This window comes from Neofelis nebulosa, chromosome X, assembly GCF_028018385.1.
Source record: "Neofelis nebulosa isolate mNeoNeb1 chromosome X, mNeoNeb1.pri, whole genome shotgun sequence".
Taxonomy (NCBI): domain Eukaryota; kingdom Metazoa; phylum Chordata; class Mammalia; order Carnivora; family Felidae; genus Neofelis; species Neofelis nebulosa.
This window is the reverse complement of record NC_080800.1, coordinates 36,993,015-37,014,181: the sequence shown is the minus strand read 5'-3', so window position 1 is coordinate 37,014,181 and position 21,167 is coordinate 36,993,015. Positions and strand designations below refer to the sequence as shown.

The following is a 21,167-nucleotide window of genomic DNA, read 5'->3' as shown; positions in this document are numbered from 1 at the left end:
GAGGTATTAGAGTAGTTCCCCCAGAATATAAGCCCTGCCTTGTGCTAAGTTTCCTGCTTTTGACATATTCGTGTATCAAGTGAATGTTTCACCCCAGAATTCGTGTGGAGAGTCGTTCGGCAAGAATGGTTCAGAGGGCAAGCATGTGGTAATTGATTTTGACAACCCATGGTGAGCTATATAAAGCAACGGTGCATGAGACTTTTCCAGACTCACATGGATTAGAGGGATCAGGATTAGGGTCCCTTACCAATTCCCCTCAGAGCCAGAACCCAGAGGACACCAGACAGCTCACTCATACCTGAACCTCTGTGTTTCAGCCAGACACTTATTTTAGGTTAGGGTCTAAACTGGCTTTAGTTAGCCTTTTTTGAGTACTCTTTCTGGCATCAGGAGTTCAAGCAACAGGAGGCTGGTGTGCAGGAAGAGAAGGTAGGCCTAACTTACGTAGTCTGTGTTAAAACATCATGTTCAAAAGATAAGTAGTTCTCCCAAAGTGGGGCGGTGGAAGCCTCTTATCCAGTTCAGTGCACACCCAAGCCAGTGGTTACCTTTAGGAGGAGTGCAGCACAGACCTGTTACTCAAAGCTGTGGTTTGTTCAATGCTTGCTGAGCCCCCTGCTCCCTTCAGGATGTGGTGTCTGGCCACAGCCGCATCTCCAGGGTGCTGTTCGCTGGCCCCCGCTGCTACAGCGAGCAGCTGTTCTTGCGGCCGGCCCACCCTTAATCAGGGTGTAAAGAGCCTCTACTTTGAGGAGCTGATTTCTCAGCAAATTGTGGGAGTATTTCCCTCAAGAACAACTTTAAAAACAGCAGAAATTACGGTCCGGAGTTGGGAAGTTGATAACCGCACAGAAAAGTGATGAGCTTTGTAAGAAGGGTCCAATGACAAAACATAAATGGACCTACTAATCAAAGTTTCATTATATTTGGCTTTTGCCTTTTCACGTAGGTTTGCATGCAGTGGCTAGACATGGTCTTCTAGAAAGGCACACCACGGAAACACTGTAGCAGTCTCGGTGGCAGTCCTAAGAATTAGAAAGACCTAGTGGCACCTGGGTGGCACAGTCGGTTAAGCATCTGACTTCAGCTCAGGTCATGATCTCACAGTTTGTGAGTTCGAGCCCCGTATCGGGCTCTGTGCTGACAGTCTGGAGCCTGTTTCAGATTCTGTGTCTCCCCCTCTCTCTCTCTGCCCCTCCCTTGCTTGCACTCTGTTCTTTCTCTCTCTCTCTCTCTCTCTCTCAAAATAAATAAAAACATTAAAAAATCAGAAAAAAAAAAAAAAGGAATGACCTCAGAGGTGGCAGTCGGAAAGTAGATGGCAAATCAGGTTCAGGGAAAGGAAGAAACTTCAGCATCAGATTAGATGAAGCAAAAAGTATTTTTGAGGGCAGTCACATTTTGAATTTCAACATCTTTGAGTGACTTAAGGTTAGTTCACATGCTTCTGAGCCTGCCGTACTTTTTTTTTTTAAGGCTCTTTGAAAAGCCAAAAGTAGATAGAAAAATTCCTGAAAAGGAAACATTTGATGATAGAATTCTAAAAATAATTTAGGCCATCAGATTGCCGCAGGTACAAAACACATACCCACACCTACGCCCTGGGAAACAGTAACTTGTATTGCAGGGAGATTTGGGGAATTAAAAAGGCAGAACTCTCACCACTGTCCCTTTCTTCCCAAGACCAGGGTTTCCTGGCCACTTTATTACCAATCATTTCTTCTGAATTTCTAGATACAGTTGTCTTGAAGTGAAGTCCCCTGCTCCACATCACTTCTTGTCCTTATTCAAGGGGCAAGAAGAGAGATGTGAGGGGAAGGCGAGGTATAGTTGGGCACCTGAGGTCTTACCTCCAGAAAACCTACAATAATAAATGGCAGCCACCAAAGTGCTTTTTATATATATTCATTCAATTATTAAAATATCTCTGAGATAGATACTATTATTACTACCATTTTCTAGATGAGGAGATTTAGGCCCATAGAAGATAAATAACTTCCTGATATTAATATAACAGCTATAGCGTAGGGCTTCGATTTGGATGCAGGCAGTGTGACTTCAGAGCCCATATTCTTACCTGCCACCAGAATCTGGTTTATTGTCTTCGATAAGGTGACCAGATATCCCCAGTGACCCAAAAATGTGTTGCACTTTTGTATATCTGTTTGCAGTTTTCAATCTGGAAATTTATTAACTCCTGCCAACTCCCCATTATAAAGATACATTTTCCCCCTTTGTAATAGGTAAGTAATCTGAAGGTCATATTTTGAGCCTCTGTGAATGTATTGTTTCCCTTTCACTTAGTTGATTTTAGCATTCACTGATGATCCTTGCCCAAATCAGTTCTTACATTGATGGATGCATCTTGATAATATTTTGATGGACGCAGATATATTAGACTTGAAGTAGTCATTTCAAGGCATCACTCTAAACAAGTCTTGGTGTTGAGATAATTCTCCAACTGTGCTATGTGTTGGCATAGCTTCTGATATTGCCATGTTTTCTCTTCTTCCCTGTCCTCTGTCAAAAACCAGCCTAAAATGTATTGTTTTAGTAAACCAACAAATAGAGTGTTGAAGCCGGGAAACATAAGTTCTCTTGAGTGCCATACCTCCAGAAATACCAGTAGTGAAAATTGGAAAAACAACCAAACAAAAAACACAAGGTTAAGTGTTCATGCACAAGTCTGTAACTCATTTCTTTGGCAGTGCTTTGGCCAGCAGAGGGCAATGTATTACCAGCCCTAGTTAAACCTCTCTTGTAATTAAAGGCTGAAACATGAGCTGCCCATATTGCTCTATTTTCCAGCTAGAAATGTAAAACAATTTAAAAGTTTAGTTTTTTTAAGTTCTAACAACACGATAAACTTCAAACTTTATTTGACTAGCTGAACAGCACTTTAAATGTGATAGAGTATAAGTAATTGTATGGACAGAGATTTCTGTCCTTAAGATGAAAACCCATTACCACTCATCTGCCTTTAATAGGGTACATCCTGTGAGGACCTTTTGGTTTTGAAGCAGTGATTATCACAAGAGTCACCTTTGTAGAACATTCACAACTACAATTATTCTGGTAGTAAAAAGAGTCTGACATTTTAGTATGTGAAAGTTGTAATCATTTAGTTTTATTTAGCTTTTTTTTTTTTCTTAATCCTAGCAACTCATGGACATAGTTTTAAAAGTTAAAAAATATTGAAATGCTAGGTGCGTGGGTGGTTCCATTGGTTAAGCATCCGACGTCAGTTCAGGACATGATCTCACGGTTCATGGGTCCAGGCCCCTCATCAGGCTCTGCACTGACAGTGCGGAGCCTGCTTGGCATTCTCTCTCTCCCTTTCTCTCTGCCCCTCCCTCACTTGCTGCCTCTCTGTCTCTCTCAAAATAAATAAACTTAAAAAAAATAAAAATAAGGACTACTGAAAGGCTTATAATGAAAACATGTCTATTAATAAGTGTAACTTAAAGCATATTTCACCTAATGAAGAAGGCATAGGTGAAGTCACTGTTCTCCTCCCCTGTAGTCCTTCCTCCTGTGGGCTTAACAAACTCTGCAGATCTTTTCATCTAAGACATCCCTAACCAGGTGGCTGGCTTTTCAGTTCTCTCCATCAGGGGGTACATATGCTTCTTTGTATGTCTGAGGACACATGGTTTGTTACTAAATCTTCAGTAACCTCCCCAGCCTACAGTAGTTTGGAAAATAGCTATCTCCGTCTTCGTCACAGACACAGCTTTCAAGTAAAATAACTCAAGGCATTGCCTCTTTTGTTAATGAAATTACTTACTGTATCTATTGTCACCTCATTAGAAACAGGACAGATACTTTTCTATTTCTATTTTATATGCACCATGTCTTCATTGCTGCATACCAAGCCACCCCCAGACTTGACAGCTTATGACAACCATATGTTCCCTCTTCAGTTCTGCAATTTGTTCTGGGCTCAGCTGGGCAGTTCTTCTGTCAGTCTCACCTGGGGTCATTCCTGTAGTTCTGTAGCCTCTTAGTCATTTGAGACTGGATGGTCCGCGATGACCTCACTCACGTGTCCAGAGCCTCAGCTGGGATGGCCGTGCACACTGAGCATCTCTCTCTGTGTGATCTTTCCACTGGGTTTATTTATAATGTGATGGTCTCAGGCTTCCAAGAGGACAAAACTAGACGCTGCAAGGCATCTTAAGGTTTTGCTCAGATGTCCTACAACATCCACCACATTTTATTGGTCAAAGGAAGTCACAATAGCTGCCCAGATTCAAGAGGTGGGCAAAGACTCCACCTCTAAATGGGAGGAGCTGCAGGGAATTTCAATCTACTGTTTTTAAGCTACCGCATTTTTTTAAATGTGCTTGCTATGGTAACGTTTTGTCTTGATTTTTGTATTTTTTCCCCAAAAGTGTGTTTGCATTGGCTCTTTCTCTGGGGGTTAATACATTATTACCTCAGAGTCCATGGTTTCTTGGGCAATATTTCAAAAAGAAAAGTTGAGTTTACTTTGCAAAGAGGGTGCCCACTGTGTCCCACTTTGGTCTTGGAGCTGTCATTTTGTTTTGATTGTTTCTTATATTGAAAAGTACATCAAAAGTATCATGAATCCATGCTGTTTCTTGTGTACTTCTTATCCCTTTCCTGATTCCAGAATATTAATCCAGCTTTTCAGTAAAACTAAAATAAAAGCCCATTCTCACTAGTGTGATCCTGAAAGCTGGATAAATTCATCACCCTTTCCAATACCGAAGCCCAAAAGGGTGTGGAAAGATGGATAAGTGTAACTCTCCCCTATTGTAGCTTCCTCCCACCCTGCCACCCCACCGACCCACCCACCTACCATGCTGGGTTGTAGTCGCTACTTATGGAAACTGTCAGACCAGGAGACCCACATTTAGTTCCTTAGCTGATTCCTCTCACTCGTTGCCCCATATATTTGGAACCGTGTAATCAGGCCCCATAGGAGCTGACCCTGTGTGTTCCAGTGTTTTTCAAGACTCGCTGGCCACAAAGGGGAACTGAATATGAACATGCATGCAAACCTCATCAGTTCCCTTTGCAACCAGCTGAAAGTTGTTTTTGATATAGAGGAAACAATGTTTTTCTTTTGAGTACCAAACAATTTCCACGCAGACCTGAAGCATTTCTGCTTCTGTGACAGATCAGGGAACACACAAAAAAGAAGATGGCACTAAGTTGTGAGGAAGCCAGTTTAAAGACAAAGTAGGAAAACAGAGCAAAAACTGAATTGAGGAAGAGAAAGAGGTGCTGCCGTATGCAGGAAAGGAACAAAGCAAAGATGGGGGATTGGGGTACTAGAAAGTCTTAGAGAACACGAGAAGAGGCAGGAACTGTAGAAAGGAAATGTCTATAACAGGAAAGGGGCTAGAGTAGCATTGCCAGCAGTATTAACAGAAGTCAGTAAAATCTTTTGGTCCAGAAGTTTGCCATTAGATAAAATTTGAAAATATAACTGATTAGAGTGATTATCATTCCCACCCAAGTTCATGCTAGGAAGCCAGGTAGGTTTATAGGAAAGATGCCTTGTCCCCACTTCAGAATGCAGTGTGGTAACCTGTTGGGCCACTCGGATTACCAAACAAAACCAAGGGTCAATAAGAAAGCAGAGAAACCTAAGCACGTAACATAAAGGTCTCTTAAAAACTGAGAACAAACTGAGGGCTGTTGGGGGGTAGGAGGGAGGGGAGGGTGAGTGATGGGCATTGAAGAGGGCATCTTTTGGGATGAGCACTGGGTGTTGTATGGAAACCAATCTGACAATAAATTTCATATATTGAAAAAAAAAAAAAGGTCTCAAACTTCCTAGAATACACCAACTCACTTTAGAGTTTAAACAGTTTAGCAATAGAAATGCCTACTACATGCTGAGCAAGAGACCTAGGTCAAATTCACGACAAAAGAAGATTGAGGGAAACTGCTTGGGGAGCATTGACCGTACATCAAGCAGCCTCCCGACCCTCCCCTGCCCCCCCCCAACATACACACATCTGAGTAGCCCCAACGACGTTACTGTAGTGGCACATATGGCACAGCTAGATCGCAGGTGGCCCCTGCTTGCCACGCAGGCAGTTAATGTTCTGTAAGACCCAAAACTTCTATTAAAGGGATCTAGGGATGCCTGGGTGGCTTAGTCGGTTAAGCACCGACTTTGGCTCAGGTCATGATCTCACGGCTCATGAGTTCGAGCCCCACGTTGGGCTCGGTGCTGACAGTTCTGAGCCTGGAGCCTGCTTCCGATTCTGCGTCTCCCTCTCTCTGTGTTCCTCCCCTGCTCGCTCGCTCTCTTAAAATAAATAATAAACATTAAAAATTTTGTTTTAAATAAGGGGATCTGAAGAACATCTAATCCAAACTTCATTAAATACTTAAAATTGTCTGCTACCTTCCCAGCCTGCTGGGGATCCAAACTATATTGAAACGCTTCTACTAACAAATAACTCACTGGCTTTCTATTCTATGTGAGATCTGTAATTATTAGAAAACCCTGTCTTACGATCTGGAGAAACACGCTGCTTACAAATCCCATCCTTCGCTAATCCTCTTTCAGCTTGCTCCCTGAAGCTACACACGCATGTTGTTGCTCTAACATCTTTCCTTTAGTCTTCTGCTTTAAGGCAACATAATCTCATTCGTTCACCTGGTTTTCTGGGATCCTGCAAGGTGCCCTCACTGTCCTCTTCTATTTGTTCAACATTCAGAGTATGGTTCTGACTAGCGCAATACCAGTCTGTCGCCACTCTTGTCCTGGACATTGCTGTTATTAATGAAATCTGAAGTTAAATGATTACCCTTTGTGAGTTTCTTCCCCCTACCTCATTCGATCCAGATCAGCTTCCACTGTATACCTTTCAAGTTATGATGTTCACCTTCACCTTCTGGCCATTTGAGTATTTGGATGACATATATTGAATGTTTCCTCCTGACCAGGTAGATTTATTAACTCACTCAGTCCTCATAACAACACTATGAGTTAGGTACTCCTTGTTTTCTCAGTAGAAGAAAGAGAGTTTGCCCAAGGTTGCATAGTAAGTGGTGGAGCCAGAAATTGAACTAGGGCAGTCTGGCTGCAACAGCCAACTTTCTAACCTGGCTGTTACAGTGACTCTCGGTTCTATTATTTATTACTGTTTAATGTCACTGGGCCAAGAAGACCTATTGGATCCAGCCCCACCATCATCCCTGCCAGGGCCTTACTGATGGGATGATGATACTGCTCCATTGTTCAAGACTCTTCTCTGGGACTCTGTTTGGATGGTCAGAACCAACATCTTCTATGTTAATACATTTAAAGGTCACTCCCTGGCCTAGGAGACTTTCTAGGCTTTCAAATCATTTGCATATCTATGCTCAGATGTTTGCATTTTGTAGTTTAACTCTCAGAAAAGATTTCTGTGTTCTCAGGGTGCCTCATTTGGACTCTGTTTATGACTGTAATGCCAAGCTAATTATAATTTCCTCTGCAAATTCCTTAGCATGGTTTCATGAGTTCAAACCCTGTTTTGGGTTCTGCGCTGGGCATGAAGCCTACTTAAAAAACAAAACAAAAAACATTTTTCAAATCTCATGTTATGATAGTTCTTCATGCACTCTTAAGCAGAAGCAAAATTAGTAAGGGTGAGATGGTCTAAAATTTGATTATTTTCCCCAAACTTTATGCTTTTTTACTAGATTATTGTCCATGTTTCAGGCAGAGCTTTACAGAGTGTGCAAATGTGCCATAGCTAGAAAACCAGTCTTTAAGATTTTGGCTTTTGACATCAGACAGTTCTGATGAGTGATAAACAGAATTATTTGCCCCAAATACATGTTGCCAGTTTATGGTTAGTTTGTTTTTTTAAGACATCTCAGTAGTTAGCCATTGTGCTTGGGCAGAATGAAATGAAAACAAAAAGCATTGTCTTAGCAGAGACCATGTCTGTGGAGTAGAAGTCTACTAGCATCCCGTCATATGTCAAAGACCGTTTTACTTACATGACTGCGGTAGAGATAAGATGATAATGTGTGTCCAGCACTTAGTATAGTAGAGGGCACATAAACATGTCTTACTTTGCTTCTCATTTTCTTGCATGTGAACTTGAGAGGGGGGAAATAAGAGGCATCGCAGAAGTTTAGGACAAACCTAGCACTTCCTTTCCAGCTCTGAATCGGTTGTTACCACCAGCCAGCCAGCCCCCTCATATCTTCATCTGCAAACCAGACTGCATTGAGGCACTGCAACAGCCATTTAGTGGTGTGTGTTCTCAACTGGGCCATGTAGCCATGAAAAAAGACATTGCATCATCCAACGTGAGAGTGTGCCTCCATTTCTATCTCAGTTGTTAGTTCAGGGTACATTCTGAGTTTTGAATGCTTTCTTCTGATCAAAAATAGAAGTTTCTTTGCAAGTTATGTTGTCTGTTGGTGCCTGACATAAGAGGCTCTCCTAAGTAGATGTCATCCTCTGTTGTGAGTATTTCTCCCACTTTGTGCTTTTGCTTTTATATTAGTTTGTGGGGTTTGATCAAAAAAATAGTAAGTGCATTTTCCCTATAGTTATTTCTCATTTTGTTAATAGAAGGTTCTTTCCCATCCACAGATGAGTTAGTCACTTACATATTTTTAAATCTTTTATTGATTTCATTATTTACATCTGACAGTCTAATCCACTTACAGTTTTTGGTGTGGAATGAGGCGAGGCTGTAAACTGAATTTTGATTTTAAATAAGCACAGCACTCTTTATTAACCCATCCCTTCCTTCCCCTGTGCCCTTTGTGATGTTTCCTTTATTTGCAGTGGTTCTCCCTGAGGGAGGAAAGTGTATCACAGTCACTCAGGAAGCTTTTCAGAAATCCTCTTAACCCCACTTTGGACGATTCTAGTGCATCTTGAATACCAGAATCTTTGGCCGCCCTCTGATTATCCCTGCCCCTTCTCTTGTGAGAGCCATTAATTATGTCATATAATCTACTCCTGTATCATCAAGGGTCTGCTTAGAGATGTGGATTCTGTTCCACTGATAACCGTACCCTTGGACCTGCTGCACAGTGCTCTTCTTATTGAACGACATGAATGCATTTTAATATCTGGCCAAATAAGTTTCCATTCATATTTCAAAAACCTAAAAAATAGCCTGTTAACATGTTTCTGCAAAATCCAGGTTGCCTTTGGAGAGAACTCTATTTCATGTTGTTTTGCTCTTGTGGGTAACTTGCAGTAAGGCTTTGCTTCACAGAGTTGTAATTATCTTAGTTCTACTTTTATATCAGCAGGACTGAAGAATCCATTTTAAAAGAAGTTGAAAATAAAGCCTTCTGTACTTGAACAAAATTTCCTTTTTCTGTTGACCTGATCCTGGAAATTCAACCATCATCAAACCCAGCTCTGCACGGAATACTTTTCCAAAATGAATAGCAATACTCAGCATTTAGGCCTCAGTGTGGCAGCCAGGCAGTTAAGTTTGCCCTTGTTTGGTTTTGCATATATGAGATGCTATTTAGAAACTTGTTCTGAAAAAAAAAAAAAAAAGAAACTTGTTCTGAATATCTTTTGCAAGGTGAGGATATGTATATACCTCGGAATTTCCTTTTTCTGTATGCTTCTAGAGCTAAACCTTGGGTTGGGGAAGGTAGGGACAAGTGCTTCCTGCTTGCAAACACTAATGCTCAGTAAGAAATAAAAGATTATATATAATAAATAGCCTTAAATTTGGTAAGCCAGTAGCATGTTTTTCTAAAAATTTACAAACATTCTCAGGATTCAGTTTACTATAAGGCATATTATTAGTGAAACTTCTATCAATAAACAAAATCTGTTATAAGCTTATGCACAGATTGACTTTTATCAAAATTTATTTTACTGAAAATATTATACCACAAATTAATTCAGTGTTGTAATTTTCCATTTTTTTTAAAGAACGCCATTGTACAGGACTTTGTATAGGGATCATCTCATTTAATATAAATAATGAGACAGCATCTAGAACTATGAGTGTATTTATATTTCTTTTAATGTTCATAAAACTAATAGTAATGTGATTTAAGCATCCAAACTGTATGTTTACAATAGAGACATGAAGGGGTATAAAATGTATAATGTAATGTAAAAGAATTTTTTACATTACATTACATTATAGTAATGTAAAAGAAATTTTTTTTAACTTTGAGAACATGAGGGGAAATTCATACTGTCATATTTTAAAACCATACAAACAGAAATGCTGAATTTCAGTTTGGTGGTATTTGCTAATAATGTCAGAGCCAAGTAATACAAGTTTTTTCTGAGCTAATTTTTCTGCAAATTTCAATTTTCTCAAATGTTTCTTGTTTCTTAAATATAATTCCACTTTGACCTGTTCTTTATTCAATCGGTTGTGTGTACTTACCGAAATATGGCTGTGCACTAATTGTATAGAAGGCAAATCCCATTAAAACTTATTCAACCCATGGGGCGGGCACCTGGGTGGCTCAGTAAGTTAAGCATCCAGCTTCAGCTCAGGTCATGATCTCATGGTTTGTGAGTTCAAGCCCCGCATCGGCTTCTGTGCTGACAGCTTGGAGCCTAGAGCCTGCTTCTGTTTCTGTATCTCCCCTCTCTCTGTCCCTCCCTCCCTCCCTCCCTCCCTCTTCCTCCCTCCCTCTCTCTCTCTCTCTCTCTCTCTCTCTCTCTCTCTCTCTCTCACTCAAATAACATTAAAAAAAAAATTCTATTGGGGGCACCTTGGTGGCTCAGTTGGTTGAGCATCCAACTTCGGCTCAGGTCATGATCTCATGGTTTGTGAGTTGGAGCCCTGTGTCGGGCTCTGCTGACAGCTCAGAGCCAGGAGCCTGCTTTGGATTCTGTGTCTCCCTCTGTCTCTGCCTCTTCCCCACTCACACGTTGTGTCTCTTTCTCTCAAAAAATGAATAAACATCAAAAAAAGTGGTTTTTTTTAATTTAAATTCAACCCTAACAAAATTCTTCATACTCTTTAATACTGATTTCTCAATGAGCAGCCCACCTGAAGTTTGAAGAATTATTCTAACTATAAGAAATTCTCATACTCTGTGACAAACTTATGAATGGATCTTTGGAGTTTGTCATAACAGGCTTTTACATATTTACTCAATAGCATTCTGATTCTATGTGTGACCAAAAAAACTGAACACATGCTGGACAAACTTTTAAGAATGCTTCCTTTAATGACATCTCCTGATTCCAATTGTATGATGCTCTGTGCAGTTATATCCATATACACCAAACAAGAAAAAAACGAAATACACCCACATTTTCAATTCTGTTAAGCACCCCTTCCCTCCCTCCTTGTCTCATTCATCCACTCATTCATTTATTCAGCGGATACATCTCAGTGTGCCTTGCAACACACTAATCTCCCAGGAGCCCTTTTGATAAATAAGACTCCCTTTCTCTTGGAGCTTAGTCTCCAGTTAGTTTTGAGCATACACGAAAATTTCAGAATTTGCTTCCTTTAATTCTAATCTATAATTTTGTTTCCTTATAAAATATTTCAAACACTCAGCAATATGCCAAAAATAATATGACAGATACCCAAGTACTATCACAGAGGCTTAACAGACATTAACATTTTGCCATGTTGGCTTCAAATCTCTACAGCTGCAACCATTAACCTTAAGTTGGTGTGTTATGTTGTGTATATTATGCACATTTTGTTGTTACGTATCTATAGATCCATAAATAATGTGGTATTTTATGTGTTTTTGTGTTTTACATAAATGATTTCACATGGTATATACCCTTTTTGCAGTTGGGGTCTGGGGAGGGTGTTTTTTATTCAACATTGTTTTTTGTTGATTCTCCATGTTGATGCATGCAGGTGTAGTTCTTTGAAGCACTGTGTAATACTCCCTTTTGTGAACAAGCCACAGTGTATTTCTCCATTCCTTTGCTGATGCATACTCAACTTAGGTCGTTTCCAAGCTTTTGATGTTATCAACTAGTAGTTCACTGAGCATGATTATGTATGTTTTTTTGTGAACATGCTTGAGTGGTTCTGTCCAATGTATACCTAGTAGCAGACTTGATGGATCATAAGGTGTGCATATCTTCAATTTTACTCCAAGTGTGGAGCAAAGTGTGGAGCACACTTTGGACCTCCAAAGTGTGGTCCAAGATGGCAGAGTCATTCATAAATCTGCTTTAAGGAAGGTGGGGGTTTAAGTCCTATTGCTAGGCTATCAAATTCTTAGCTTATCTGTTCTTTGACTTTATTGTACAGTATTTAAATTCTATTTTATCTAAGCAGTGATAGATAATAAATGTTTTCAATTTTTAAGTAGAATTTTATTATGTCATCTATTATGGAGGTTCAGGCATAAATGAATACACTAGCAAATTATACAGGCTTTTTAAATGAAAAAGAACGTATTTTCTGACATGTTGTTGGTCCTCAAATCATTTATCTTTTAAAAAAAAACTTTATTTATTTTGAGAGAGAGAGAGAGAGAGAGACAGAGTGCACAAGTGGGGAAGGGGGAATTCTCTTCCTCCCCCCTTCCCCAGTTGTGCACTCTCTCTCTCTCTCTCTCAAAATAAATCGTGACCAGACGTTTAACCGACTAAGCCATCCACGCGTCTCCAAATCATTTACCTTTGAAACACACTCTAATATTAAGTGCTTAATTGTGAGTAACTACTCTAGTGACTTGAGAAAGTATGATATTTTAATTATTCTGTTGTTAAAACTATAAATTTCACTTAACTCTATAATCTATGTTAAGAGTGTTAACAACATGTTTTGAAAAGATTTTACATACAGATTTAAAATCTAGTGATGAGTATAAGCTTCTCTTGCCCTTGAAATATTTTACAACTAAGCAAATGAAATATCACAAATATGCAACAAGCTTTGAGCACATCTGAGCTTTGCAAATGCTAGAGCTTTGTTTCATAGGTTTTAGTTCTTCAAAGTATTAAGATGTTGTATTTTCTCATTCTTTTTAATGTGTTTACTTCAAGTGATTTAAGAAGGAGACTGAATTTTAGCTGCAGCAGATGTATCATGCAGGGAGTACCCTGGTTTAAACTCTGACGTGCTTTCACTTCTGCTCGCTTCCCCTTGAAAGCGTCTAGAAAGAAGCTGGCACATTATTTTGCGGATGTTACTGGACATCAGGAAATACATGACTGGGTCTAAGCAACTATTGAAAGACGAGAAAACCAGCATGATCTCGTTGGTTTTGTGAACGATTTCCTTCCAATAGCAAGGTGGATTGTTTAGCTGTGAAAAAATATAGACAAATCGGAAGGCATGATACGGAACAAAACATATAGTAAAAATGATGAGTACAATAAAGGAATTCCGAGCTGTGGTGGCATATTTACCAGAGTTGGGAAATTTGGACCTCCTTTTAGAAATCCTCAGTAGATTCTTGCCGATCTTAATATATGAAAGGATTATCAGTAAGAAAATTAGCCAGAACATTACCACAAGAATGAGGTTAAAAATTGCTTCTCCCTTGGCATTCGTCCTCTCTCTAAAATGGAAGCACATTGTGGAATTATTGGAATCATGGCCTTCTTTCTTAGGGGCTAATATAATCATAGCTAGAAATCCAGCAAGAGCAACTGTCCATACTATACAGCAAACATAAATACTTTGTTTGGTTGTTACTGCCTTCCGTTGTTGTATAGACCGATTGATTTTTATGTAGCGATCCAAACTGATGAATCCAAGCAAAATAATGCTAATGTACATGTTCATATAAAATAGTGTTCCCACAGCCCTGCAAAGGATCATATTGAGTGTCCACTTGTTCTGGTTAATGTGATACATTATGCGGAAAGGCAGGCAGAAGATCAGTAAGAGATCTGCAATGGCTACATTCAGTAGGTAAATCTGAATGGAGTTTCTCTTGCGGTGGATACCCAGAAATACATAGAGGGCGATTATGTTTCCAACCAGTCCCACGATGAAAATAACAGAGAAGGATACTGTTAACACGCTAGAGAGCAGTTTCTCATCCATGACACAGCCAGTATCTGATGTTCCTGACATGGTGTGTGGCGTTGGGATGCTGTGATTAGCTGTAAAGTTGACTCCCTGAGAGGACCGAGGCCAGCTGTAGGCCGAAGTGGTTGGCATTGTTACAGCGTGACTTCTCATTGTTTGGTGTAGGGATCAAAAAGTGAAGGTGCTAAATGACGTGTTCCTTGTGTGTAGCTTTGGTATCTTCAGAATTTTCCTACAAGGGAAAGCAGCATTGAGTTATTTTCCATTTTAATAAGTTACTTTAAGCACAAATAATAAACGATATATTTTCAGATGGGAGAAACTTTGAGTATCTGCACTATGTATGTAGCAGCAGCATGGTACCACAACTCAAGCAGTAAGTGTACTAGAGTCTTAGGGAATGTCCTGCTCTAACCTTTCCTATGGCTGTGGTATATGTTCAAGGTTTGTTTTATTTAACTTGCCGTATGGAGTTTGTTACGGGAATAGAGACAGACGTATGGAGAAATGACAGCTCATATTGTTCAAAGATAAGGGTCCATTTCCCGAAAGGTAGTTACAGCCATGAGTGAGCTGGGCCCACTGCTGACCCCTGCCCAGCTCCCTGCCTTGACTCCTTCCCTTGTGTCTGGTATCCGTTCATTTGGGCAAGGATTGCCACACAGCATATGACATAAACTGTGGCAGTCTTCTGTCCCAGGGGGGGAATAGAAGAAAGAGTCCTAAATTTCTTCCTTTTCAAGCTAAGACCAAGTTGGGCATATTAAAATCATTTGCCTGCGAGCTATGCAGACCCAAGAGAGCAGAACACCTGCCCCCTCAGACAGACTCTTGTAACAAGGTAGCCAAACAAAACCAAGCCGGGTGGCAACGGCTGCCAGTTAGTTGAGACAGATAGTCTCCTGACCCGGAAGCATAGAGTGATAGTACAGATGGGAAGCACGATGTGCATTCCAAGATTCTGAAACAACTAACTGCAGCTTACTATGCCCCAGTTTAGGTCATTTGCAACTGTCGCTTGAACCTTATAAGAGTGTGTGTGAATTCCACTTGTTTGCCGCAGCAGAGAATGTTAGCAGCGCCACCTATTCTTGGCTCCTTCCTGGGCATTGAGTGCAATGAAGCCCTCAGTCTGAGAGGCCATCATAAGGAGCTAGAAGACATGAAGAGAGGGTCCCAGGAGGTCTCAGAGTGACTGCCCCATTTCTCTACAGCAGCATCTTAGCAGGTGTAACACAAAGACATTCCGAGCAAGGTTACCAAAATCAGACCTGACTAACTCTGTGACCTTGGTCACACCAATTCATCTTTTCTAAGCCTCAGGTTTCTCATCTGTAGAAATGCACAATGTGTATGAAGAACTTAACCCCGGGCACATAAAAGTACTCAATGAAAATTAGTTTTAAAAAAAAAACAAAACACCTGGGTGCCTGAGTGTCTCACTCAGTCAGTTGAATATCCAACTTCGGCTCAGGTCACGAACTGAGTTTGTGAGTTCAAGCCCTGTGTCAGGCTCTGTGCCTGCTTCAGATTCTGTGTCTTCTCTCTCTCTCTCTCTCTCTCTCTCTCTCTCTCTCTCTCTCTCAAAAATAAATAAACATTTAAAAAATAAAAAAAAATTTTTTAAAACCACCTTTGGGGGATGCTTGAGTGGCTCAGTTGGTTGAGCCTCCAACTCTTGATCTCAGCTCAGGTCATGGTCCTAGGGTCATGGGATCAAGCCCTGCATCAGGCTCTGAGCTGAGCATGGAGCCTGCTTAAGATTCTCTCTCCCTGTGCTCCTCTCCCCTGCTCATGCACATGCATTCTCTCTCCCCCACCCCCGCCACTCTCCCCCATTCACACACTCTCTCTCAAATTTATATATATAAAAACACCTTTGGACTAATCTCATTTTAGTAAATATTTCATACCTGGCTAAGTACTGCATGGAAACCAAAGGTGAACAAGTCCAAGATCCTGCTCTCAGGAAACATTTGTGTAGGCATGCACATTCAAATTCTGAATGCTATATTGTAAAGTGGAATTGAATGAAAATAGCTTCTGGATGTGACAGGGTACACAGAGAAATACATTTGGAAGAACTTAGCCTTTCTTAATATTCCACCTATAATTTGATCAAGAAGAAACCATATAGTCGAGGGTAAAATTCCAGTTTAAAATTTTGCTAAAGAGGGAAAATTGATTCCAGGGAAGAAGAACTGGCTGGTGAAGAGGAAGTTATGTAATCTATCTCTGGTAAGAGCCTGTTTCCACAGTTCAGGTCAGTGGAGAGAGGGAGGCAGGCGGACCCAGTCTAGTCTGTCCTGTGTCTCAACTGCAGGAACCAATTTCAGCAAAGTTTATAGAAACTTACATGCATGTATCTGGTGATCAGAAATTCTAAAAGGAAAGGGCAATCTAGGAAGAATGGAAGCCGATAATGCAATCTAGATTACCAGGAAGAGGAAAAGGGTGCTTGAAGGAGGAATTTGCATTGTATGGTTAGGTGGGAAGCTTGCTGCAGCTTGGGTAGAAACCTCCCATGGCCACTGATGAAAGGGAATTTGATGGCAAGTGACATGACTTTAAGAGCTCAGATAGCCAAAATGCCTGTAAAAACTCATCTGTAAGTAGTTCTTTTTTTTTTTTTTTCCTTCTTCCATGCCAGATCTTAAACTCCATTAGGATTGGGAACCAAGTCTTTTTTTTTGTTTGTTTGCCTCTGTGTAGCAAGTGCTTAGCACAATAAATATTGCTGAATGAAAGAGGGAATTTAGTAGAAAAGCAGGTGGAGTTCTACATGTGGACAGCAAAATCAGCTGTTCAAGTACAGGAATAGCTTTGACTGCATTAAGAAACAAAATTGCATTTGGCCGAGGTTGCTGGGTTGGTAGTATGATGCGCCTACAGCAAAAAGTAACCCCCTTCAGGGCGCCTGGGTGGCGCAGTCGGTTAAGCGTCCGACTTCAGCCAGGTCACGATCTCGCGGTCCGTGAGTTCGAGCCCCGCGTCAGGCTCTGGGCTGATGGCTCGGAGCCTGGAGCCTGTTTCCGATTCTGTGTCTCCCTCTCTCTCTGCCCCTCCCCCGTTCATGCTCTGTCTCTCTCTGTCCCAAAAATAAATAAAAAACATTAAAAAAAAAAAAAAAAAAAAAAGTAACCCCCTTCTTTGGTTGAATTCACAGATATGGAATGTCTTAAGTGGAGATTGTCACCAGTAACCTGAAGGTTGTCACTACTAGTCCTGAACTGGAATACAGCCATTTCATCCTAACATCATACTTAGAAACTGCCACAGACCACATGGGGAGAAAAGCCCAGATTATGTCATAGGAGCGAGCTGAAGGAAGTAGGCACCTTACCCTGGAGATATAGAAGAGACTGTCAGTGGCTCTCAATCCTGAGCTGCATATTAGAACCCCTTTGAGGGCTTTTTAAAGATACTACTGCCTGGCTCCAGCCCCAGATCTTCTGATTTAATTGATCTGGAATGGGCTCCAGGCAATGGTTTCCTTTAAAAGCTCCTCAGGGGATTCTAATGTGCATCGAGAATTGAACCCTTGAGCTAGATGGCTGACCCATTAACTAATATTTATTTAGCAGTTGCTGTGTACCAGGCAGTGTGTTAAGCACATTTATATTCATTTACATAATCCTTATATTAAACTTGTGAGGTAGGTATTACAAAAGAGACAATGAGAAATCAAGAGGTTGTGAACTTTACCCATGACCACACAATTCTTTAAATGGCAGTACCCAAGCTGGGACTCAGATCTGCCTACCTTTTAGGATCCATGATCCCTAACCTCACTCCTCCTGATCACCTATGAACAGCATTTTCTTTTTTAATTCTGAGTTCTGTCAGCAGTATTTAGACATGATTCCTTCAACATTATCCACATTGGCAATTTTTTTAAGATTTTTTTTTAAGTAATCTCTACACCCATTGTGGGGCTCAAAGAACCCCGAGATCAAGAGTCATATGTTCCACCGACTGAGCAGCCAGACACCCCTTAAAGATTTTATTTTTTTAAGTAATCTTTATACCCAGGGTGGGGCTTGAACTCACAACCCCAAGATCAAAAGTCACATGTTCTACTGACTGAGCCAGCCAGGTGCCCCTCACATTAGCAATTTTAAGAAGAGGCTATACCTTCTAGCTTTACTTCTTTGGAAAAAGGTATTAATCTTTTCATTTGCCCTGTCCATTAGAGTAAGTAAAGAAGTCCAGAGTTTACACAATCACAAACCATTCATCAGAATGTTTAGTTTCAAACTTACTTCTAGGCCTGAAAGCCATAATCAGGATGTTTCTAGAGAGCTGTTAGCACAAAAAACTTTCTGGTTTTGCTTTATTTTCAAGCCTAAAGAAAATAAAGTAAGGGGAGCCTGGATGGCTCAGTTGATTGAGAGTCCAGCTCTTGATTTCAACTCAGGTCATGATCTCACAGCCCCACGTCTGGGCTCTGTGATGACAGTGGGGGGGGCCTGCTTGGGATTTTCTCTCTTTCTCTCTCTGCCCCTCCCCATGCATGCATGCATGCTCTTGCTGTCTCTCAAAATAAATAAACATTTTTTTAAAAAAGAGAAAATAAATGGGGCGCCTAGGTGGCTCAGACGGTTGAGCATTTGACTTCAGCTCAGGTTATGATGTCATGGCTTGTGAGTTCAAGCCCCATGTTGGGCTCTGTGCTGACAGCTTGGAGCCTGGAGCCTGCTTCAGATTCTGTGTCTGTCTGTCTGTCTCTCTCTCTCTCTCTCTCTGCCCCTCTCCCGCTCGCGCTGTCTCTCAAAAATAAACATTTAAAAAAAACGAGAGAGAAAATAAAGCAAAAGCAATGCATTTGTTTAAATAGTAATAGTAGCCATCATTTAGAACCATGTATTAGATGGCTAGTGTCTAGTCATCTATTAACAAATTAACAGATTAGATTCTGTTTTACACTTAATGGCTGATGTTTGCCTCCTTTCAATGTGTCCGTCACTCACTATTCTTAAGGCCATCTGTTGATGTATTAAAAACTACTTATTTGATAAGAATGGCCAGTGAGGACAAGAAACAGAGCACTGTGTTCACATAGTGGACTAATTTCCCAGTGGGTATTGAGACTCCTGTGCTATATTGAAGTCACAATGGTTTCCTGATAGTAGATGGTAAAGGTTTTTTAAGTGTTGTTACTTGACAAATCCTGAAGCTTGCCATGCTGTGTTAGTGCTGCATTTGTAGCCGGTACCACCAACCCCTTCTGATAGTCTTCATCTGGCTCACGTAGGAGCTTCTGTACTGGAGGGCAGCACCCTACAGATTCCGCGGTGGCCTCGAATAAGCAAAAGCTTTTTCTTTTCTTTTTAAGTTTGCATTTATTTAAATAATCTCTACACCCAACATGGATCTCGAACTCACAAACCTGAGATGAAGAGTTGCATGCTCTTGTGACTGAGCCAGCCAGACAATCCGAGCAAAAGCTTTTTGAATGCATTCTGGGTACGTTTGTGAAAACATCACATCGCTCTGTTAAAATACATACCTATTTGGCAATAGTAGCAACCTTTCACTGTTTGTAGTTTGACTTGATAGTGACCGGATCCCTCAGGCCATGCTTCAAAAAATTGCACTGATTGCTGCATACAGAATAAAAATCAAAAGCATGTTGCTTAGGAAATAATACAATTAGTAGTACATTCGATTTTGCTATAAATTTAACAGTAAAGTACAACCATTGAAACTAGGGAGTCAGCATAACCATAACGTTAATAAGTGATAGATAACTTCTACCACATTGGAAATAAAATTGGTTGCTTATGAAAATAACTTTCAGTCAACTCAAGTGGCTCTGCAGGTCTTTATGGCAGAATGCAAAAGACAGTGTAAAGCAGTGTGACCGCATCGATAGGTGAGCTTCAGTCCCTGCAGTGTCTTCAAGTACTTCAAGTAACTAAGAAGACAGCCTCATTTTAAGTCAAACCAAGGCAGAGGTCTCATTCGAGCACCTTACTCAAGGCTCCAGAAAGCAAAGTGGTCCTAGTCACCACGAAGCCGCTTTCACTTTTAATATTCAGAGAATCAAATTTTAACTGAAATAATGGATCATTTCTATAACTGAAATCAAGGAGTACTCACAGTTCAGGCTCTCTTGCAGTAAAGGAGCAGAGCCCCAAGCTTCCCTAAACACAGAGACTCTTCTTTATGTGTCAGCTGGGTTCTCCATCCGGTGGTGGTTCACTTGGTTGAGGTTGTCTTTTTATATATTTGCATGTGGTAATCAGGCTGTTTCCCCCCCCACCACCACCCCTTTTCTTTCTTTTTTCGATATGATACCCCTCTGAGTCCTTGTAGAAATGTTAACAAAGAAAAAAAAAAAAAAAGCCAGCCCACCAGCATGCAGCAACTTCATGTTTAAGGTCAGTCAACATTCCTTTAGAACATTTTTTCTATGCATACCTTTCACCTTGGCAGTTGTAGGAAGTTTTCCCTTATCCTCCCCAGATAAAGAAGTTTTATGAATTCTAAGCAGAAATACACATTTTCTGTTTTTCCTAAGAAGTGATGCATAATATGCATTGCATTTGCTGTTTCTTTCGGGATTCACTTTAGAAATTAAGCTATTCACAGAAAATGGCGTTCCTGTATTGAATTCCCCTAACATCAGTAACAAATTATTTTATTCTTTTTTTTTTAAGTTTTGGGGTTTTTTTTTTCAACTTTTATTTGACCTGTACATTATTTTAGTGTATTTTCATGCATACCCTGAAGATCTTGGATTTATTTTCTAAAACACTCTTACAATTTTGGACGAGATGAGATTTGGGATCGTATCCTCCCCTTTTTATCACTGTGACAGACTCTCCCAAGTAAATTGACATATCTCCTATCTTCTACAGAAAATAATGAAGGAATTCTGCAGTTTTTGTTTTGGTCCCAATCCAATATTTAATGACTGTCTGTCTATCTCTATAACTGCTGGCCTTGCAGTTTCATGGCATTTCCCTTTTTTTGTTGTCATCCGAAACGAAAGATTAGTTTTTATCCTCCCCATAATTGTCACCGTGCAGCTTTACTTATGCTAAATAACATTTAACTCACTGGGCTTTATCTAACATTCTAATTATATCTGGGTACTTACACACTTCTGAACCTGTATTCTCCAGAGCTTTTGCTTTGTTATAAATATGACACATGGGACAGAATATTTTTAAATTCTAGAATGAAAATATTTTGTAGCTTTTACTT

At 40.4% G+C, this 21,167-nt stretch overlaps 2 protein-coding genes across 17 annotated transcripts in view; one reads left to right on the top strand and one right to left on the bottom strand.

Moving 5' to 3' along the window:
- The window catches only part of CASK (calcium/calmodulin dependent serine protein kinase), a 357,939-nt gene that overhangs the window by 190,948 nt on the left and 145,824 nt on the right, over positions 1–21,167 (top strand). The gene's annotated exons all lie outside the window — the stretch shown is intronic.
- Positions 12,510–20,178, bottom strand: GPR34 (G protein-coupled receptor 34). 2 transcript variants are annotated; one of them, XM_058713444.1, is made up of 4 exons: positions 20,058–20,178; positions 19,465–19,558; positions 13,328–14,187; positions 13,098–13,223 (listed from the first exon to the last, which is right to left on the bottom strand). In XM_058713444.1, exons 3-4 carry the CDS (start codon positions 14,106–14,108, stop codon positions 13,144–13,146), a joined length of 861 nt encoding a protein of 286 aa, XP_058569427.1. In that variant the 5' UTR covers positions 14,109–14,187; positions 19,465–19,558; positions 20,058–20,178; the 3' UTR covers positions 13,098–13,143. The 2 variants fall into 2 exon arrangements, with proteins under 2 accessions (XP_058569425.1, XP_058569427.1); XM_058713442.1 differs by having other exon boundaries at positions 12,510–14,187.